At 48.9% G+C, this 20,010-nt stretch overlaps 1 protein-coding gene across 5 annotated transcripts in view; it reads right to left on the minus strand.

The window, feature by feature from the left end:
- Positions 1-20,010, minus strand: part of COL27A1 (collagen type XXVII alpha 1 chain) — a 165,740-nt gene that overhangs the window by 21,939 nt on the left and 123,791 nt on the right. For all 5 annotated transcript variants that reach the window (XM_085320114.1, XM_085320117.1, XM_085320115.1 and 2 more), the window contains 6 exons: positions 19,140-19,193; positions 16,013-16,120; positions 3,647-3,700; positions 3,419-3,526; positions 2,242-2,295; positions 1,879-1,932 (listed from right to left, as the gene is read on the minus strand). In XM_085320114.1, coding sequence (XP_085176240.1) covers positions 1,879-1,932; positions 2,242-2,295; positions 3,419-3,526; positions 3,647-3,700; positions 16,013-16,120; positions 19,140-19,193 — 432 coding nt within the window. The remainder of the gene's footprint in view (positions 1-1,878; positions 1,933-2,241; positions 2,296-3,418; positions 3,527-3,646; positions 3,701-16,012; positions 16,121-19,139; positions 19,194-20,010) is intronic.

Genomic DNA, 20,010 nt, shown 5'->3' on the forward strand with positions numbered 1-20,010 from the left:
AAATCTCTGGCCAGGCTCTCAACAAACAACGTGCTTGGCCATGAACTCTCACTTTATTAATCTGAGCTGGTGATGCTTGGTTAACAGTTGCCACTTAGCACCTCAGGAGAGCTGCTGAAGTCTGGAAAAGCTAGAAGTGCAGCTAAGACAGCAGATGGGACAGCACTAGAAAGACTGGAAATACAGAAGAAATTCAGTATAGCAGTGATGGAGATGAAAAGCAGCAGGACCACTACCAGCTGTTCCYGTGCCATAGACACATTTCAGCATTAAGAAATAGGAGAGAAAAAGTAACACAAATATTGTTCATCCCCAAAGCAAAATTTCTGACACACGTGAATATCAGCTGAATGCAACAGTTCATCTGCCCCACTGCTACAGCACTGAGATTCCCTCCTGCACAAAGAGCCTCCAGGCAGAGCTAGCATAAATCGGCTGTCCTGACATTAAGCTGAAAAGATGCATTCAAAGCCAAGGCAAAGATGAGCCCTTGAGATCTCTTCTCCAAGTCTCAAGAACTCCATTTATAAGCAATGAAACTCCTGCTTGCACAGGTAGGTCTGCAGTCCCACCCACGTGCAGATCACCAGTGTGGAGGGAATGCCAAGAGCTTGCTCAGCCGTGGCGACAGTGGTGAAAAACCAGGAATGAGTTCACATGCCTTTTCATGCGATGGAGACCCCAAATCCACTTCCCATTGCTATCACATCCCTTYCCATACCGGGGAAGAAAGCATTGCTGCTACTGAAGACACACGGCTGGCTGCAGGAGCCCTGTGAGTACAGCCAAAGCCAGTGGGGATTGTCCTCGGAGCACAGAGCAGCAAGCTATGCCGACAGGAAACCATTAAAACGTGAGTCACTTCTCCAGCCTGAACTGGTTACAACCGTGCTGACTCAGCAAAAGGGGAAAAATGCAAGGGGAACACTGCTGTGGAGTAACAGCTCTGACTCAGCCGAGCTGCGGGAAGGGGCTCGCTGAGGCGCGTGGGTGGACAATCGAGGACGTGGGACGGAACGAAAGAAATGGGGCAAGGGCAGTGGAGACGAGGCCAGTCCTGCCTCGCTTACAAAGCTCTATCAGCCGATTTGCCCACAGATCTGCTTGCTGAAGATCAGCTAGTTTGTGCCGCGTGTTCTGACCTGGTACCAAAAAGCTGCTGACCTGCTTCCTTTTGTCCTGGAGATTGAGCAGAATTTGTGTAAAGCAGAAACMCAAGTCCCCAGTACGCCTGCCGGCTGGCTCTTCTGCAGGCACAAGGGCACGTGGTGTCAGTACGTGCTAGTGGCACAGGTGTCCAGGCACCGATTTGCAGAGCCCCAGCGGGTAACACGTAGGTGGGATCCCCGCCCTGCCTGGATGGCACACCAGGCTGAGAAAGCACTTCACAGCTCACCCTCCCAGCAGAAAAGGAACAGGAGCTCCGACACGTGCTCGCGTTACAGCAGCGTAACAGCGTCCATCAGCTCAGCTACAGAAACTCCCATGCCAACACGCTTTGTCTGTGACCAACMTGAAGTAACACAACACCTAAACCTCCGTTACAGCAAGTTGGCTATACCATGTCATCTCACAAGTGATGTGCATGGCACAGCTACAGCAGTGCAACTCATGTACRGTAACTTAAGTGAAGACACAGCAAACCTAGTGCTCTTTCTAGTGAAGGTGGTTATTTTGAGATTGTCTTTCAGTGACAACAACACAGACTTATGATTTTGTCTCAGGATGCCACTGTTYCTGTCCACATGGCCTGTGACTGGTCTGTGCAAATGCCATTCACATGAATCTCCTGGGGCTGAGTTTTGGTGCTGAGRTCAGAGCACAGCAGCACTGGCTCATGCATGCCAGAGAGGAGAAGGCTAAACTCTGCAATCTTACCTTCTCCCCCTTTGGCCCTGGTGGTCCAGCTGGCCCTGGTGGTCCTGCATGCCCCTGGGGAGAGCAGACATCATGTGAGGAAAAAAAAAGAACTATTTGTCTAAAGGTCCTCCCTGGCTTACTGCTAACTCTCATGAGCCCTGCACTGCACATCTCAGTACTGGAGGGACATGCACTGCACAGCAGAGGAAACGGTTTGGAGACGTCTTCGTGATGCAAACCAAAACTGGAGAGAAAGCTAAACTGAGCTCAGCACAGGATTGGAAACAGACCTTATTTTAAGAGAAATTTTGCATCCTAGAGTAACAGTTTGACTGTATTTGAGGGCAGCTAGAAGCTGAAGAATGAAAACAAAAAATTTACCTGGTAACCCTTTAAGCCTGGTTCTCCTTGAACACCCATCCTTCCTGGAGCACCCTGGAGAGGCAAGCACAGAAAGCATCATCAAAACAGGTTGCAGATGTTACCCCAGCAAGCATGGGGTGCACTAAGCTGCTGAAAGTAACACTCAGCATTGCATGGGAGCCTTTCAGTGTGGTCATCTGCTCCCCTGACCCATGAGGTGCTTTTGCCTTGGTAGTCTCAAATAATCTTGCTAATCCCATTTAGTGTGGAAGAAAGCCTTCTCGAGAGAGACTGCAGAGGCATGTTCAGTCCAACAGACTGCTACTCAGATACTGCTTTGCTTCCCTGTGAAATAATCCATGGAGACTTTGCCAAAGAATACGAAGGGAGGATATGCTGGGCAGCCATAATTTTAATGCAGGAAAATACTATCAGCAGAACTGTTACTCCATCGCTCATTTGCTACTGTTCTGAAACAACCGTTCTTGGTTCATAAATAACTGTTTTCCCTCCTGCTCTTTCACTAASTTCTACCAAAATAAGAGCAAGAAGTTTCTGTATGAGTATGTAACATGTGAGGAGGTATTTGCTATTACTGCTGCTCTCTTGACTTGTTCATCTTATGTTCCTAAAGCAAATTAACTTTCTTCGCCTCTGCCATACCACTGCTGTTCCCTCCGAAAGCCTCACCTTCAGTCCCCAGCTCAAACCCTTCCCCATGCTGTACTACTTCTTGCTGCAAATGTTTTAGATAAGCAGATCAGGAGTGGGTGTAGAGACAGGGCACAAGTCCAAGGCAGAGTTCCTTATAACAGCACTGTTTGACTTGGAAGCAGCTCTCACCATGAGTGTGCAGTCTCAAAGGGAGAGCTCTGAGYAAAAAATAGCTTCTCAGCTCACCCTTCTCAAGAACTGTCTTCAGTATTTCAACCTGTCCGGGGAGTTGTGAAGAACTGTCACAGTGTAATGTGAACTGTGTTCATGGGACACCAACAAAGCCAACTCTTGGGAGACTCTCTTGCGCAGCTCAGAGYGTGTGATAAGCTGGTTTGGTAAATTAAACCCCTCTAGCGATGTTTTACTCCCTGTGCTCTGAAGTCTCTGTTCAGCTCTCTCTTTCAATTTGGGCSTGTGCCCACCACCACTAGTCACATTTCTGCATGTTGTGTTCAACCATTTGCAGAGCTCTTCTCACCATAGGTCCCAGGGTACCTCGGGATCCTTTAGGGCCTTGGTTCCCCTTTGGCCCCTCCTTCCCTGGAGATCCTGTCTCGCCGAGTTGCCCCTGAAAACCCTTGCTGCCCTGCAGAATAAAAGCACAGGCATCACTACAGAGTGAAGCTCCTTCTACAGAAAAACATCAAAGATGAGCAAAGAAAGGGAGACCAGAGAAGGAAACATTAAGAATAGGAGATGTTCCTACCTTCTGGCCAGGTTTGCCCTTTTCTCCCTGTTTTCCTGGTTTCCCTTCTGGTCCCTAGGAGAGCAAGAAGAGCCATTGGAATGGGAAAGCAAAGACATCCCTTCCAGCCACCCCAATGACCCATCCCTGGTGCTCACAACCCGACAGCATCCTCATCCATCCCATCCTATTCCATGGGGGAATAGTTGTTTCATTTTCTATTTATCTGCCATGCACAACTTTCTGCTTACAATGCAYAATCTTCTCCTCTATTTGTATTATTATTACTGCAATACATAGCACATATAAAACAGAAACCACAATATACTGATTTTTAGAAATGGACTTGGATGCAAAGTTTCAGGTGGAAGCTATAGCAATGAGACAGAAATATTGGCTTGCTTTGTGCACTGAGCATTAGTGTCTCACATGCAGCAGCAGAACCTGTGACCCATCCTTGCACACACAGGACACAAACTGGCTGCGATGAGCAGCTAAATATAGCACTCTCTCTTTAGGGACCCCAGAGAGTTCATTTTCTCAGCGTTTGATCCTGTTGGCCACAGGGCAGACAACAGATTTTGGATTTGACAAAAAGAAACAGAAGTATTCCTGAAAAAAACAATTCATGGTTTTTGGCAATGGCAACACGCTTTTCAGCAGCATCTACACACCAGCACAGCATCTCTCCCTCTGAACTCCTGGCTCGTGCTTAAGAAGGTATTATTTTCACCACTCTTGAAGTCGCAGAAAAGTATCAGTATCTTAGCTAAACAAAAGTAACTCACAAAGTTAGCCATATCTGAGGGTTTTCACTCTCATCTAAAACACAGGCCTCATAAGTGCTTGCTCTTAACACAAAGGAGCAATTCAGGCTTTTATAGCCCTAAACAATTGTGTCAGCTCTTCACTTCCCCGCAGGGAATAGCTCCGTTCTACAAAGTCAAACATTGCAAGAGCCCACCTTGCCAGTGCTCTTAGAGCTCCACAAAGGACAGTTTCTCAGCTCGGGAATATGCGATTTGTCCCTTCTATACCGCTCGTATACGTGCTCACTATTTTTGCTCCCACTTTCCAAGAGCGCACTTTCGGAGTTAGTTTCTCACTGAAGCTGAGTGGCCGCTCAGCTGTGACGAGCGTGATGTGCCAAGCAGCCAGTGTCACACCAGTAATTTACACTTTTGGCAGCCAAACAAAGAAGCCATCACTAATAAAAGCAGCAGACTGGGAAACGGTCATCCATAACTAGCTCTGTAATCAACTCTCTATGGGATGTGCTACTAGATCACTTCCCCATTTATCAGTCGTTATTTGTGTTGCAAAGCGACAGTGATGCTTGCAGACCCAGCTCTGCAGCAGTGTTGCGAGGCTTAGCAGCTTGCAGGCTTGGAGAGCGAACAGTGGTATGACTCACAAAGGTTTAATGTCAAAGCAAGACATGAACATGTAAAGACATCACTGGGATTTCTAATTAGTTATATAATATTTCTCCATCAGTCTCCTTGGACTACGCACTAGGATCTTTTGAAAGTACAGACAATAGAAATTCCTTGCAAATAGGAGAAAGCCCAATTTTCATGTTCCCAGCCCTGGTGATGGCCAAGTTCCTGATCTTCACCAGCAGAGCAATTTTGCACATCTCATATATGCTCCCAAATTGCGATGCTGTAGCATCTCCTGAAACAAAAACTGCCACATTACTTGCATCTGCCTCCCCATGAGGAGGAGGCATTGTAATGCACGTAAAAAATACAAACGCTGATGTGTTGATCAAACACATTCTTTTATGAATGCGCAGGGAAGGTAGACTCCTTCGTACAAAGGGGAGGTCACAGGCATCTCACGGCTGTATCAGAAGAACTGTAAATACAGACTGGTTCCTCCCCATCTGGATATATCTTCGACTGAAGCTCTGCTAAACTCTCTGTATCAGCTTGTCCCCTTATGACCCATTGGCCTCATTGAGCAATGACATTCATCCACTTCAGAAGGCTCTGCTGAATCCTTCAGCTGGGGTATGTCACCTTCATTACAGGAAGAAAAAACCTGGCAGCATCTCTAAATCTTGTCAGCAATAGCTGTGAGACCAGCTGTCACTCCCAGTAAGCCACAGAGATCTTAGTCTGAGCTTCCCTCACTGTTGTTAGGTCTTGTCTACTGGTTAAAAGCTTCACTGGTGTAAATAAATGAGTCAAACCACACTGGCAACACCATCAGCAGACACGGCTTGGATCTTGCAGCCCAAACCATCTCTTCAAATGGAGTAAGCTACATCAGCAAAGGATATTTCTGTGCTCTACCAGCATGCTTTCTAGGATTTTGGCCAGCACAGCCCTGCTGGTGAGTGGGAAGGCTACCATATGCCTGATTTTCCTGGACGTGCTTTTTCTAACTGTGYAGAAATTTTGTCCAGATATATTTCCAGGCAGTTCAGTGTTGACCTAGGGTTCCCAGATATGTGGTATCTGCTTGTGATGTGTCAGATGTGGTTGCCATCCATTGCAATACTGGCTGTTCACAAGGCACATACACAGTTCCCAGAAATCACGTGCCACACAATACACAGATACCATGGCAAGCCCATCACCAGCTTGGGAACCTCTTGAAAAGATCAGATTTTTTTCCCCCCTCCATTCTTCAGACTCTTCTCTCCAGGTGGAGATGTGAAGAATGGGGCCAGAGCAGATAACAAGAATTTTGAAAAAATCTAATTCACTGTGATTGTAACTTCATCTAGGGCCTCCAAGCCACATCAGAAATCTAGCATCTTCTGGTACCTATTTCACTGCGATGTACAGTTTCCAGGCTTCCTTCTTTAGCAGAGACAGAAATAAGGAGGGGCAGAAAATATAGAAAAATCTATATATAAAGAATAATTCATTCCTAAGCTTCTTTTGCTGGATTCAAATCAGTTGGGCAAGAGTACTAAGGGACTAAATACTTGAGGCTTTCTATTCTTAGGGTTTGTACACATTTTGTTGTATGCTTTAGGTTACTGGTTTGCTGAAAAAATAAATCTTCTTTCCAAGCTTCTTCTATGAGTAGGATTATTTTTAAATGGCTATTTCTCGTTATATACTGCAACTCCTTATTGGATATGCATGCCAGTGCCTCCAGAAGATGATGGTATTTCTGACCTGGGACTGTGGGATGCAGCAGTTTTACAAGGTCATGTGCTTTCAGGTATGCCAAAATAACCAAAGAAACCAAAAATTATAATCTTAGGTTTATCTTGTTTAAAATTTCATTGCCAGCTTCACTAAGAACCCAATTTTATATGTTTTTTAAAATGGCATCAGATGTTTCCCCAGGAAAAAAACAGACAGTTTATTTTCCAATGATTCCAAATTGATTAGGTTTTTAGGAAAGAAAATGGCACTTTTGGCTGCTGATGGCTTTGGCAATGAGGTTTGGTCTCTGGCACAGCTCAGTAATAAAGTTACTGGGAGCAAATAGATGAGCAGCCCAGCTTTAAATTCTCAGAGCATCAACCGTTGAAATCCATGTTACAGCAAGAACATCCAGAGAAACAAAGTAAGGAAGCTGGATGAACTGTGGATAGATGCGCCTCAAATGGAGCTAACAACAAGGCTGAAATCCAGACCCAGCTTCCCCTGCATTTAGTGGTGCTTTGGTTCATGCACTAGAGCTCGGGCAGTGGTAACCAAGGTGCGTCTCACCAGGCTGGTTTGGTTAAGGAGAGCTGTGGCTTTTGGCACTTCAGATGACGAATTTCTATTTTTCCTGCAGACTTGCAGCGCAGCGCAGGAGTGAAGCACTACGAGGGCACAGTGTCTGGGGAGACGCTGTGCTAGCCCTACCTCAGGTAGGTCCAGGACTACTCAGGACTGTCGTGAAGCAGAAACACAGTTTCAAAGTTTCTGGATGCCAGTGAGTGAAGGCCTCGGGGTGGGGTGGGGGGCTGCTCTTCTCTACCAAAAATGAGACAGGAAGAAATAGAAGAACCAAAACACAACTACTGAGTAAAGAGAAAAAAGGGCCAATGGTGAAGGAAAAAAAAAGTGGTACTTTGAGGCACAGGAAGTAGGAAAGGCAGAAAAACTAAAGCAGCAATAAAGGCAGTAAAGCAAGAAACATAGTAAGACCATGCCCAAGTTTSTTCAAGGTCCAGCCAACCAGCTCATTTAAAGGGAAATGAAAAAGCCCTATATCATTTCCTACTGCTCAGCAATGTCTCCATATGAGAAACTCTACTTAATAAACTTTGATCGAGAGAAGCCTCCCCCCATAGAGGACAGTTCACAAGCACTCAGGAAATTAGTGGGATTATTGGGGCTGGGCATTTGAAGACATAAATGTTTCAGATTTATAAGAAACATATTTCATAATCTCTCCGCCTAGCCGTAGTTTGGGAGAGGAGGAGGCATGGCAGCAGCTCCTGACTCAACTGTTTTTGAGAAGAAAGACCTGATTGTACTTTAGGGTTCAGAGGACTTCACTTGGAATCACAGGGAGAAAAAGGGCCATTGGCTAGCTTGTGGAARCCAGCAGGGTGAGCGCAGGTAGAGCTGGCTGGATGAATTCAAAGAAAAAGCAGAATGGAGAAATCCTACAAAAGGAGCTCAGAYGGAAAGACTACAGCTAAAATCACTGCAACTTCCCTTTCAGTTGAATTCCTCAGCTTGAAACGCGGAATCCRACCCAAAATCTCATACCTAAAACTCCCTACTTTAGTGGAAGTTCTCATTTGCATGCAGAAGTTGCTCTCTGAGCTCATGCTCTTCTGAAATATGTGACTCTTGGTTTCACGGAAGGGAAAGTTTATTGGAGTGGACACAGAGCTTGTCTTTTTTTCTAGGCAGTCACAGCATAAGGCAGCAAAGAAATTGGGTGCAGARCAGCACTGCATGCTTTGAGCTGGTTCGGTTTGGTCTGATAGCCCTAAACTGCCCCTAGTATATTGTCTGGGAAAATTCATTTTTTTTCTCTCTGTCTCTATTTCCTCATCTCTAAAGCAGCACAGGATGCAAAGGTGCCGCCAAAAGGTGGCTTGATGGATAGGAGGTGCAGGAAAAGTATCACCTTCACTAGACTGTGAAACTTTCACACAAGAAGACACCAAAACACTCCGAAGAATGAGCCTTTATGGAAGCTGAGGAGCAGGAAAGAAAGAATMTGGTGAGCATTTGGACTATCTGCACTAACAAGTCTTGCATCTTTTTTCTTTCCTCCAAACAATAGGGGTTAATATCTTCCTTCTGAAGGACATAAATGCCCYGGGGCTGAGGAAGAGGAGGGGAATGAAATCCTCTTTCTCAATAAGGAGGAGAATCTTGCAGTAAATGCACAGAAAGTACGTCTCCTTCGTCTGAGTCAGGAAAGAAACTGTGCCAAGTCAATGGGATTTATTTCAAATTCTGGCTCATTTCAACTCCTATTAACTCTAAACAAAGACCAGCTGGGATCAGCCTGCCTCCCTGAGCAGCAGAAAGACCAGGCAGAGCTGGCTGATTCACTGCAAGGGCGAACGGCCCCTCCTGGCTGCACAACGCCAGCCACACTCGCCTGCAAGCAGCCTTTCCCCTGGGACTGGGGAAACGCAGTGAGTCATTGCAGGCTTCCTCGTGCTCGGAGGCCACCACAGGCTGCTCCAAAGGTTTCAATGGATTTGATGGGCTGAGCCAGATACCAGAGTAGCAAACAAGAGAGAGAGAGAAAAAAAAAACCAAACAATAAAACCCTCAAACAACAAAACCCAGCACATTCCTCCCCATAAGATGACATGTTTAGACTTCCAGAGAAGAGACCGAACCTGGGGCCACCAGAGATGTACTGATCATTATAGCAATCGGAGAAGCTGATTGCAGCTAGAGGCAGCATTGCACAGGGATTACAATGCTGCTTCCAGTACGGAAGGAAAGAGACCCGTGGGTTCGTCTGCGCGGAGCGGCACTCACCCTGGCCCTTGCTCTGGCCCTATTCAAAGCAAAGAGCTTAAGCGCATTTGACTTCCTTCCTAAGCAACTCCATTCCCCTTTGATTTTTGATGCAAGGCAAAGTACCTACTCATGGCTTTGTTGGATGTTTGTCCACACTAGTAACGACACACAAAAGCTCCAAGGCTATTACATAATGACATAGCAAGGCCAAGCGTTCGGCTATAGAAACTCAACTCCAGCATGGGAACTGGCCCTGCTGACGTAGCAGCTACTGAAAAGGACAGGGCAGGCTGCAGGCAGGAAAAGTATTTTCTGTTGTGTCCTTCCTCCCACATGGCTCTGTCGCAACACCTCCCCAAACACATGGCCCGCATTCTCCGTTCCTTCCAGCGCTGTCGGAGAATAACCCCACGTCCTGCAGTTGAGGGAGTTGAAGATGCTTCCTTCAGTACGAGCCCCACAGAGAGCCCATAGACCATGGCATGAAAAACAGCTTTTCCAGGAAAAAACAGCTCAGCACATTATCAAAAAAAAAAAAAAAAAAAAAAAGAGTACAGGTTCCTGCATGGACAACAGATTAAAACCAGAAGTGACTCCAGGATTGTTCTTCGGCAGCCTCAGTGTTTTCAGGAAGCAAATGCCATGCTAGCGGTGTGGCGCTGCCAGCTGTCACTGAGTTCATGTGTTTGGAGTGAACGGCTGGATCCAGTGGCAGTAGAGCGAAGCACTTTGTTGAAAAAAAAGAAAATCTTTGAATCATGTTTTCAGCAGCAGGAAACAGAAAAGAACAAAGACCAATAAAAATGCTCCAGGACAAATTCTGCTGTAAGTGGTGTCTGGACAACGTTCTCATGGAGCGGTGTTTCAGAGGCGAGCTTGCTCCCTCTCTATCTCCGCGTTACAGAGCCCAGGAACCGGCCCCAGCTCTGCTGCGACCAGAGCGTGGTGTTTCTGCAGCAGCTCCCCTAGCTCAGAGCAGAAGGCCAGTCCTGGCCTGCACGTCTTCCTTCTGCTTCAGGATTTTAGCCCGTAGATAACGGAGACAGAACCAAGAATATGTTGTGTAAGTTGATGGGAAGGATCCTGTCCTTGGGACTTGGCCTAGCGCTGTGCACGGAGCTGCTGCCATCGTAGAGTGAGGTAGCTGCACTCAGCGCTGGAGCCACGAGATCTCAGCACCCCGCACCRGGCGGCACAGCAGCTTTGTCCTTTTCAAAGGGTTGAGATCCTGGCGAGTTCACCCCAAAAACCTTCTCAGATATGCACCCCAGTGCGCTTTTGTTATTTTGYCCTCTCTGCTTTGGACAAATCCAGCCAGGGAGAGGAAACAAAAGGACTCTGGACCCGGTGGTGCTTTAGCAAAGGAATTCACCAGCCCKTGGAGCTCTCTCGGTGCACACGTGCACGGTGCAGCAGGGAGCGCACCAGCCGGGTTTGCTCTGATGTAACCGTTTCTGTCCATTTATACCACTGGAGGATCTGGCTCAAAGGCCTTCTGTCTCCTGATGTGGCTTGAACAGCACTGCAGATAGGATTTCAGGTTAAAAAGGAAGTGGAAAAAGAAAAAGACTCAGCTCCCAGTTTTGCTGAACAATGAGGGATTTTCTTGTTTTGGAGCACGTTGTATTTCATTACCTACAGGCTCTCCAGTTCCTTTCCTGGAATTGTAAAACCCTTGCTATCAGATGTCCGCCTTGTGTGACGACCAGCRCATTACGAAAACCACAGTGCACAGCTACAGAGCAGCTGGAAATCCACCACCTCGCTCCTGCCAACTGGCTTGGGCCTTTCACACAGCCACCGGCTGATCAGTTGGCCTCTAAGGAAAACAGGCTGTATTTTGTGCAGATCAAGAGGGGCAACAGCAGAGCAGAGCACTTTCAGAGGGTGCGTTACTCTCAGTGACCACTTGCCTGTGTCCAGCGTGCTGGTTACATACCAGCAACTTCAAATTTTGACTCTTCTCCTCTGTTGCAAAGAGCAGGATGGACAAGGCAGCCAGGATCCGCTGCAAGTCTACGTTGCAGTCTAACAATGTCATCTGGATATTTCAGGCACCGTCGTACTACCCCCTCACACAGTTAGCGGGTAACAGGTGAATTTGTTCTGTATTTTGGCAGACTACCCTGCGACGCCTGCGGCGTGGGTGCACACCAGGCTTCGAAGCGCTGTTCAGTCTTCTGGTCTCCCACAAACTACGGAGATGCGTCCGCGTCCTGCCTTGTTCATATGGAGAGCCTGGATCTCCAGGGGATGATTCTTGCTCCSGCTGCCCATGCTGGTGACCCCCGGCCCGTCAGGACCTGTGTCTCCAGACTCTGACCTGAGAGGCCCCAAACACTCCCTGGCACTCTGCGAAGGCCAGAGGTTATCAGCTTCTCACTGCTCGTACAGGCCACGACAGAGAAAAGCAGCAAACCAAAGGTCCAGTGGCCCAGTGCAGAAAAGAGTCAAGATTAAGTGAAAGCAAAAAGTTGGCATTAAAGGAAACCACTAGGAGYTGGTGATACTTAGGAGAGCAGCTTCCAAGAGGTGCAAATCTCTGCCGTGTGTTTTAAAACCTCAACTGGATGCTGCATTCAGCTGGGTCGTAACGGGTTAGATGCTCTGACTTCCTTCTTACCACCAGAGGGGCAACTGGCCTGTCCCTCTGCTGAGTAGGAACCAGAGCTGAACGGAGCAGTGTGAACTTGGACAAAGTGACCAAAAGATAGAGGATACTTGTGTTTCACAGCTCCAGCTGCCTCGAGTCCTGCCAGCCACAGCTGTGAGACTCGCAGCTCATGGTGGCTGCCAGGTTTGTTTGCTGAAATCTGCTGGTTTTGAAACACGTACAAACTACCCCTGGAGACGCGGCTGGGGCCTCCCTGCTGCTTTTGTTTGCGATTTCAAAACGCAGTGCAAACCGATTTTCGGATAYGTTAATACTGGAGATGGCTGAGCCAAGATAAAGCTAATGATCTTTGAAAAGTGTTTCTCGGGCACCCAGGGAAGCTAGATTGAGCTCAGTCAATAACGTTGTATCAGCACTGGGATGGCTTTCTAGAAAATAAAATCTTGCTTGCTAAAGCTAGACTTGGGCCTGCCAGRTCAAAGTCTCTCCTCTGCATGACCCAAAAGGGCCGAGGAGATCTTTTACGCTTCCTTCCAGCTTTAGCACCTCTGAATGTGCCTCAGAAAGCTCCTTCACTAGGCATCTCGGAGACTGTTCAGACCAAAGAAACTGCTRCCTCTCTCCATCCGTCATGCTGGTCCATTGCCAGGTGGGGTGTGCGAGTTCGGATGTGCCCTGCCAAGCTCCCCTGCTTCTACCCGCTCGGCAGCTCCCTGGGAGCTGCCAACACCCAGCCTTTCCCCCAAGGCATATGTGCAGAAAGGACGGCGAATGTACCAGAAGTAAAGTCAGATCATTTCAGAGCAATCAACCGTCCTATTTCCCACATCTGTCAGAGGACGCTTGATACTGAAGTGTCACATTCCTTTAAACTTAAGCAAAATAAAGATTAGGACTAAACACATCCCTGGTGTTAAGGAGATTTCTTCAAAAAAACCAAACCAAAACAAAACAAAACAAAAAAAACCCCAAAAAACAGCGCAGCTGTAAGGATTTGGGCTGAAAAGAGTATTTCTAGGGGCCACGGAAGGCAATCTCTGCACACACCCCTCCACTGCCAGTGCAAAGGGCAGTGCAGGACCAAACCAAAGCCCTGGAGAACGTTGTCTCTATGTTCCTGACTACGGATGGGCAGCGGCTTCCAGGAGCTTACATGAACTTCTTCCAGAAGGAAGGTCARCTAGACACTGGGCTTTCTGACAGCTCTAGGTCAGTTTGTATGTCAGTTTGATACAGGTAACTAGACAAATCCATGCACACGTGTGTGTGCATTCACTTCCACTAGCGGCACAGAAGCAGTAACACCTCCCCTGCCCCATCTCTATGTGAGTAGGATACCTCAACAGCATTGGAGCAGAAACTACTGTCTCTAGCCCAGGGTAAAAACGATGGATCCGAGCACGGAGTGCAGCGAAACRCAAATGGAAGGACTCCTGGGTACCATTCCAGAAGAGATTAGATGAAGATGCAATAGCTAAAGACGAAGATTTCTTTAAAGCCATCTAAATCGATATCGCTATCAAGCTTATCACACCAGCTGTATTAAAAACATACACAACATGCACAGCGTGTAAATACCCCGGGTCTGCAGCACACACACAAATGAGACGCGCGTGCCTCCTCCCCGCAGCGCACGTGCCCCCACGCCTTGCACTGGCAGTGCCACGCTATGGGGCAGTTCTCTAGGAAGCCGGCACGGGAATTTGCCACCATGCAGCCTTGCCGTTAGGAGAACATCTTCACAAGCTTTCCCTGATGGGATGTTATCTTTGTCCATCAGCTTTGAAAAACCTCTTCCTATTACAGGCTTTTGTGGCTGGCTGTGCCTGAGGTGGGCTTTGGGGCATCCGTCTTGTAGAGGATGGGTTGATTTTATATTCCAGCTTCCAACACTTTTGAAAAGGAGGGGATTGCAGTTATCTCTAGTGGTTCGCACCTCTAGTCTGCAAACTTTATTTTGGCAGAAACCTCAGAAAGATCCCACTAGTATTTGTGCATTTTCTCCATGGGAGGCTTGGATAAAAAAACCTCAAAATACTGACAGAGAAAAATCATTTGTACTTCTGTCAGAGGACTTCCATCTTTAAATTACCTCAGCGAGTACAGGAACACCAGCCTATAAATTAGGTATTGGCCAGGCATTTGGCAAAGGAGGCAATGCTATCTGGATCTTATGTGGGGCTCAAAGTCTACTGGAGTTCAGACATAAGGAAGCATATTAAAATAGTAGATGGAAATATAGCACTCTGCAGTTAAAAAAAAAAAAAAAAAAAAAAGGGAGTGATTATGAGCAGGAATCTTGGCTCAATGACTTTTTTTTTTCTTTTTTCCCTAAAGTAAAACAGAAAATGGCATCATGTTCCCAGGGACATGCTGGCAAATAGCAGAGATGGAATCTGCGAGAATCTATATTTTATATGCTATAACTTAATATGGCTTTTTCATAATTTTAGTATTTTTATTGGTTCTTAAACATGCACAATATAAACACATGAACCAGCCAGAAGTACAGCGCATGGAAGGCTGTGTGCTGAGGCCGGACATTTAGCCATGCCAAGCTGCAAAGGGAGCTGGGATGTTAGATACCACCCAGCGCCCATGGTATGGTCCCAGTTCTGCCCAGAGCTCCCTGTGGGTACGGGGACTCGTGGCCAAGTATGGCTTTATTTGGGGCCGAACTACAGCCTCATTCTGCACTTTTATGGTGTTGCGGAGCGGCGCAGAGGTATTAAGCCAATGTTTCCACTTTCTAGTCGAGTCAGTGCTCAAAATCCCAACCTCAACCCAAAAATAACATAAATCCAAGCCCTTTGCTGCTTCCATCTCCTCACACCCTTCTTCCTGCCTTCCTTTTTAGCCAGCCACAATATCACCAAAAGGGAAAAACAACATGCTTCAGCAGCAAGAGAGAGCATCACCCGGGGCTCCGGGGTTGTCCCGCTGCCTCTCCTGCCCTGGCCCTGTAATGGCCTGAGGAAACTCAGCTCCTTGCAGCCCTCAGGACACCCCTGTTTAATACCCTGCGGGGTGGCGCATCCTGCAGACGCAGCAGAGACGCACACGAAGACTGTGCGACCCGTCCCAAGGCCTAYGCAAAACCTGGGGCAGACCACACCGCAAATCTGCATCCTGATTAAAAGTCCAGTCCTTCTCTTGGATTTAAAGTTTTGCAAAAAATAACATACTTATGACACACTTGGGACAAGCCGCATCTCAGACCATTTCCTGCCGTAGCAGTGGATTCTGGTTTACTCCCTGCATCTYCCTCTGGAACTACCAGGTGTTTGCTGCAGTGTGGCATGTCCTGTTACAGGAGAATTAACATCTACAGTAACTGATGTCCTTAGGAAGAGGAGAGCGAGCAGAGTGAAAAACAAGGCCTATGTGCATCTCTTGCTAGGTTTAAATGAAATCCAGCCTTCCAGACGCAACACTGCAAGCTTTCTTTTCTCCTCCTTTTGCAAAAGGACAAAAGTGCTACCCTGCACTTGCAGCCCAGAGCTCAGCGGGGGCCGGCTGCGCCCTGCTGCGCGAGCTGGAGCCCACGAWGCCTCCTGCAGCTAGCTCTACCCAGCAGGGCACGTGCGACACACCTGGACCCTCCTCCCAAGCCACGAGGAGCGTTAAAGCCATCGCACACGCGCACCCAGCGCTCTTCGCTGATTCTTTTGGGGCAGGATAAAACCGCCAGTCTGGAAACCTGCGTGCGGCGATCCTACCAACAGGAACGCTCCTGGGCTGATACTCGTCACGCCCTCGAGAGCCTGGGTTTTGCAGACCCAGGCCGTGCAGCCCGGGCAGGAGCGCGCTAGTCGCGACAGGAACCCCACGGACCGGCCGCCGGAGACGAGCAGGCTGGTTTCTCAGACTCACTCGGACACCCGTGATTCCCGGATATCCAGGAGGCCCTTCTTTCCCTTTCAGCCCTTCGTTGCCTTTCTCGCCTTTCTCKCCTTCCAGGCCTTGCTCTCCTTTGTCTCCCTGTGGAAGAGAGGAGGGAGTGAGCTTTTCATACCCACACAACACACGGGTCACTGTACACGGCTCTTGCAAGGAAAAAAACACCATGTAATTAATATTTCAGGAGTCTGAAAGGAAGAGAGCCTGCAAGGAAAAGGATGAATGAGGTTGAGTCATAATACACTTGACATTTAACAAAATGACCAAAACCTTTTTTCTTTTTTTCTTTTCTTTCTTTCTTTTTTTTTTAAGTCTCTTGGCTGCAGGAGGAGGAACTCCCCCATTACACAGGGTAATTGGAAGCCTTTGCTCCTCCTGCAATAAGGTCTGAGCCTCCCATGTGAACGAGACAGGCAGACAAGTCTAAGAGACTCCCTTGCTTCATCCAGAAGCCCTGAGCTCAAGACTCTAAGATTTTTACTAGGACACGTTTGTTAGGATCGGCCATTTGGCACTTGCTGTTAAGCGGGAAGCAGCCCAATAAAACACTCTGCAAAACAATGTCATCTTGCCCCTGTGAAGGATTTGTGGTTGGAGCAGTAGGTATCATGTCCAATCACTGCTCCTAGAACTGATGGTGCAAAATTTTATGGAGACAACCAAAAGAACCAGTTCTGTACTCACAGCAGCACCGACACTGGTGTGACCAACCCATCCTGATGGAGTGGTTCTTGATTTGCAGCTGCGTTAGCGAGAGCACAGTCACGTCTCTCCTGGTTAAACTAAGCTTGCGTGGCAGGCCGGGGCTCTACTGTCCAGAGGCACGTTTAGGTTGAAAAGATCTAGTTTGGTTCAAGACCCCTTGGGGACGGAGGGGTAAGAGACAGCAAAAGAATACAAAAATCTTCACTGTCKTTAAGGAGGAATCTTTCAGTCTGACATTCAGAGATAAGCAAAAATAGAGACACGTGGCAAATAGTTTAACCAGAACGAAGCAGTAAACAGTATTGTTGTGGGACCGGCTGCTCTTTCTTTCCACGGAACAGTTGTTGGCCTGTGTGGACCGGCCGGTCGCGCAAGCACAGAGATCAGAGTCCTGTTCCAAAGACAAGGTAGCAGCCTTACGGCTCCTCCGTACACGAGGCAACGTGAGACCTGAGTAAGCACTTGGGACGTTGCCAAGAGGAAGAGGATCTGGTTTCTTTGCTCGCGAACAATGTTATGGTCAGTGGTGCGGGGCAGAATGATGGAYGACTCTTGATTTCCCCTGCCAGGAGCAGGAATTCCTGATTAGTTGGAAATTTAATCTGCAAACTCAAATAAACCAGACAAATTGTTGGAAAATAGACTTTAAAGAACTTGACCTTTTTGGAGATCTGATCACATGCCAAAAATGTGGGTAGAGCAGTGAAACACGAGGAGTCCTTTGTAAAAAGCCAAGCTTTACCCAGCTTAAACTGGACAATATGTGAACTTGCAGGAAAAAAAAATCCTCAGTTCTTATTTCAGAATAAATCACCGCATGAATCTGAGAAGTGAGGGGATACCAGACAAGGGACAACTTTGCATCAAAATGCCTTGCCTGTCACAGACCCTGCTGAACCCCAGATTTCCCAAGGCTGCAACTATCAACAGAGAAGTGGCGCTGCGAGCCGTGCCAGGCCTCTCCCCATGCCAGGCTGACTCGGTGAGATGTCTGGTTAAACTAAGTCCCCTAAAGGGACGGAAACGGTCCTAGGAACTAACTGCTCCAAGAACAAGCAAAACCTRGTGCAGCTTTGAAAGGAGTAACAACAACAGAAACGAGCAGAGAGGAGAAAGATTTCATCTACGGAAAAACGCATCAGCAAAAATGCACAATAAGCAGGAGAGATCACAGGAGGAACAAGCAGTGGAAAAAATTAATCACCCCCGCAGCCCTGCCGTGACTACGGCTCGCTGAGCACGCTGCGCCGGTGCGAGAAGCAGCGGTTTTAGCAGGGGTAAGCCGGTAATAAAAGGACTGAACATAGYGTGCATTGAACTTAGTCCCCAGGTGATTCCCAGTTCTCTAAGTAAAAACCTAACGRACGATTCTTTAGGGCAGGGAGAGTCTTTTATGGAGCTTGAAAGTAACATCCAGCATCCACCAGTTGCTCGGCGCTGAGATCTACCGGCACGTAAGCCCTAGGCCACGCTGGCCGCACTGGACGGCAGCAGAGACCTTGGCGTGGGAGCGAAAACGGCCGAGGTGGCAGGTCCCACCTCTGCACGGCTGACGAGCCTCGCGGGGGAGCGAGGCYGCCTGCGTCAGCACGTCACTGGCACTCGCAAACGTCACCGTTGGCCAGCAGGGAGGAAGATTGGGATTAAAGGAGGCGGCAGACCCCGCGATGGGGATTTCAGAGAGTGCCTCTTGGAACAACCGGGGTAACCTCCGGCTGAGGGCAGCACCTCCAGGGAACGGGAGAAATCTGACCGGGGAAGTAAGCGTGGCCGTTCCTGAGGGCTGGCTGCAGGTTAAATCTTTATAGGATGTGCAGTGAGGGATGTAAGAGCTGCTGGGAGCCAGCACTGCGGTGGCTCTAACCACCGAGAGGAGAAAAAGCCCAGCTGAAATAACCSAGCCTGGCGGGGCTCTCCAACCGCAAACGCAGCGCCGGGCGGTGAGAGGCTGCCGGCGGATGGCAAGCAGCCGGGGACGCGTGTCGCCGCTAGGTCCTTCCCACCACGGGCTGTTTACAGAACGGGCAGACAGTCCGGCCAGGGGGACCTGATGGTGAGAGCCCAGAGACGGGCTCAAAGGCCTCTGGGCTCAGGGCCAAAACCCTCAGCAGAAGCGGGGAGCGGGAGGCTCAGCAAGGTGAAACAGAAATACTCGGCAGGAGGTAAAGTGCTGGCCCAGTCTGGACCCCCAAACCCTCCCGTGCCTCTAACRGTGACACTGGGGCCGCATCCTGCCCAGCAAGGGGAGCAGGGTGAAGGCCTTTTGCACAGATGCAATAATCCCAGTAACCCCCTTGGCCTCCAGTGCCCCCGCTCCCWGCCGACGGGAACGCCGCGAACCTGAGCACGCAGAGGTTGCACGGCCGCTGAAACCGGGCACAGCAGTAAGGTTTACCTTAACACCATCCGGSCCGGGCGGTCCGCTGTCCCCCTCCAGCCCTGATTCTCCCTGCAAGACAGAGGGGCAAACAGACATAAGGCCRTGTCCAAACCTCCTTTTGGTTTCCATGCTTTTGGCAGCCGACGCGTTGCAGAGCGGCACGGAGGTGCTGCAGCGGTGGGAGCCTGCGGTGTCATCTCCGTGCTGGTGCCCTCGGTGCGGGTGGAGCCCGTGCGCGGCGCACAGGCTCTGCGCGGGTCGGTGTGGTTGAGGACACTCGTCCTGCCTGTGCCCTAACACCGAACAAACTCTTCCCGGAGCAAGAAAAGAGTGCAGCCTCTTGCTTTATTTTGAGCCGTRTTTTCTCCTCCACAAACCTCACCACTGGCCTGCCGAAAGACCTCTTTCCCTGGGTTGAAAAGGGAATTCAGTCCGTGCTCATTTAACCTGGGGCTTCCCCGTCCTGCTCCAACAACTGACTTTAGTTCCGAGAAGGGACGAGAGCCCTCGCCGGCTTCAGTCCAYGCATTCATCCCCTGCCTGGCACGCACAGTGCAGCCAGTGTTCCCCTGGTTAATGCCAGCCTTCTGCCGGAGCGTTCTCCTGCCTCCGGAAGGCTGCACGCTCCCAGGTYGCGCACAGCGTGCAGACAGGACGGGCCTGTCTCCACGCTGCCCCTTCACACTCCAGGTTGTCAAAGCACTCTGCCAAGTGGCGGGTGCAGGCGGGCTGGGCAGYGAGGAGCCTTCCTTTCTCATCGGTAGCTCCTGCACAACTGTTTTTATTGAGAGAAAATGGCCAGGATATTGAGATCGTCCCTTGGACTATTTTCAGAGGTCCCTGTGAGCTTTAAATTCCAGCAGCACATCCAGGTGACTRACCGGGG

This window comes from Rhea americana, unplaced genomic scaffold (assembly GCF_003343005.1).
Source record: "Rhea americana isolate MKP2758 unplaced genomic scaffold, rheAme1 scaffold_61, whole genome shotgun sequence".
NCBI lineage: Eukaryota > Metazoa > Chordata > Aves > Rheiformes > Rheidae > Rhea > Rhea americana.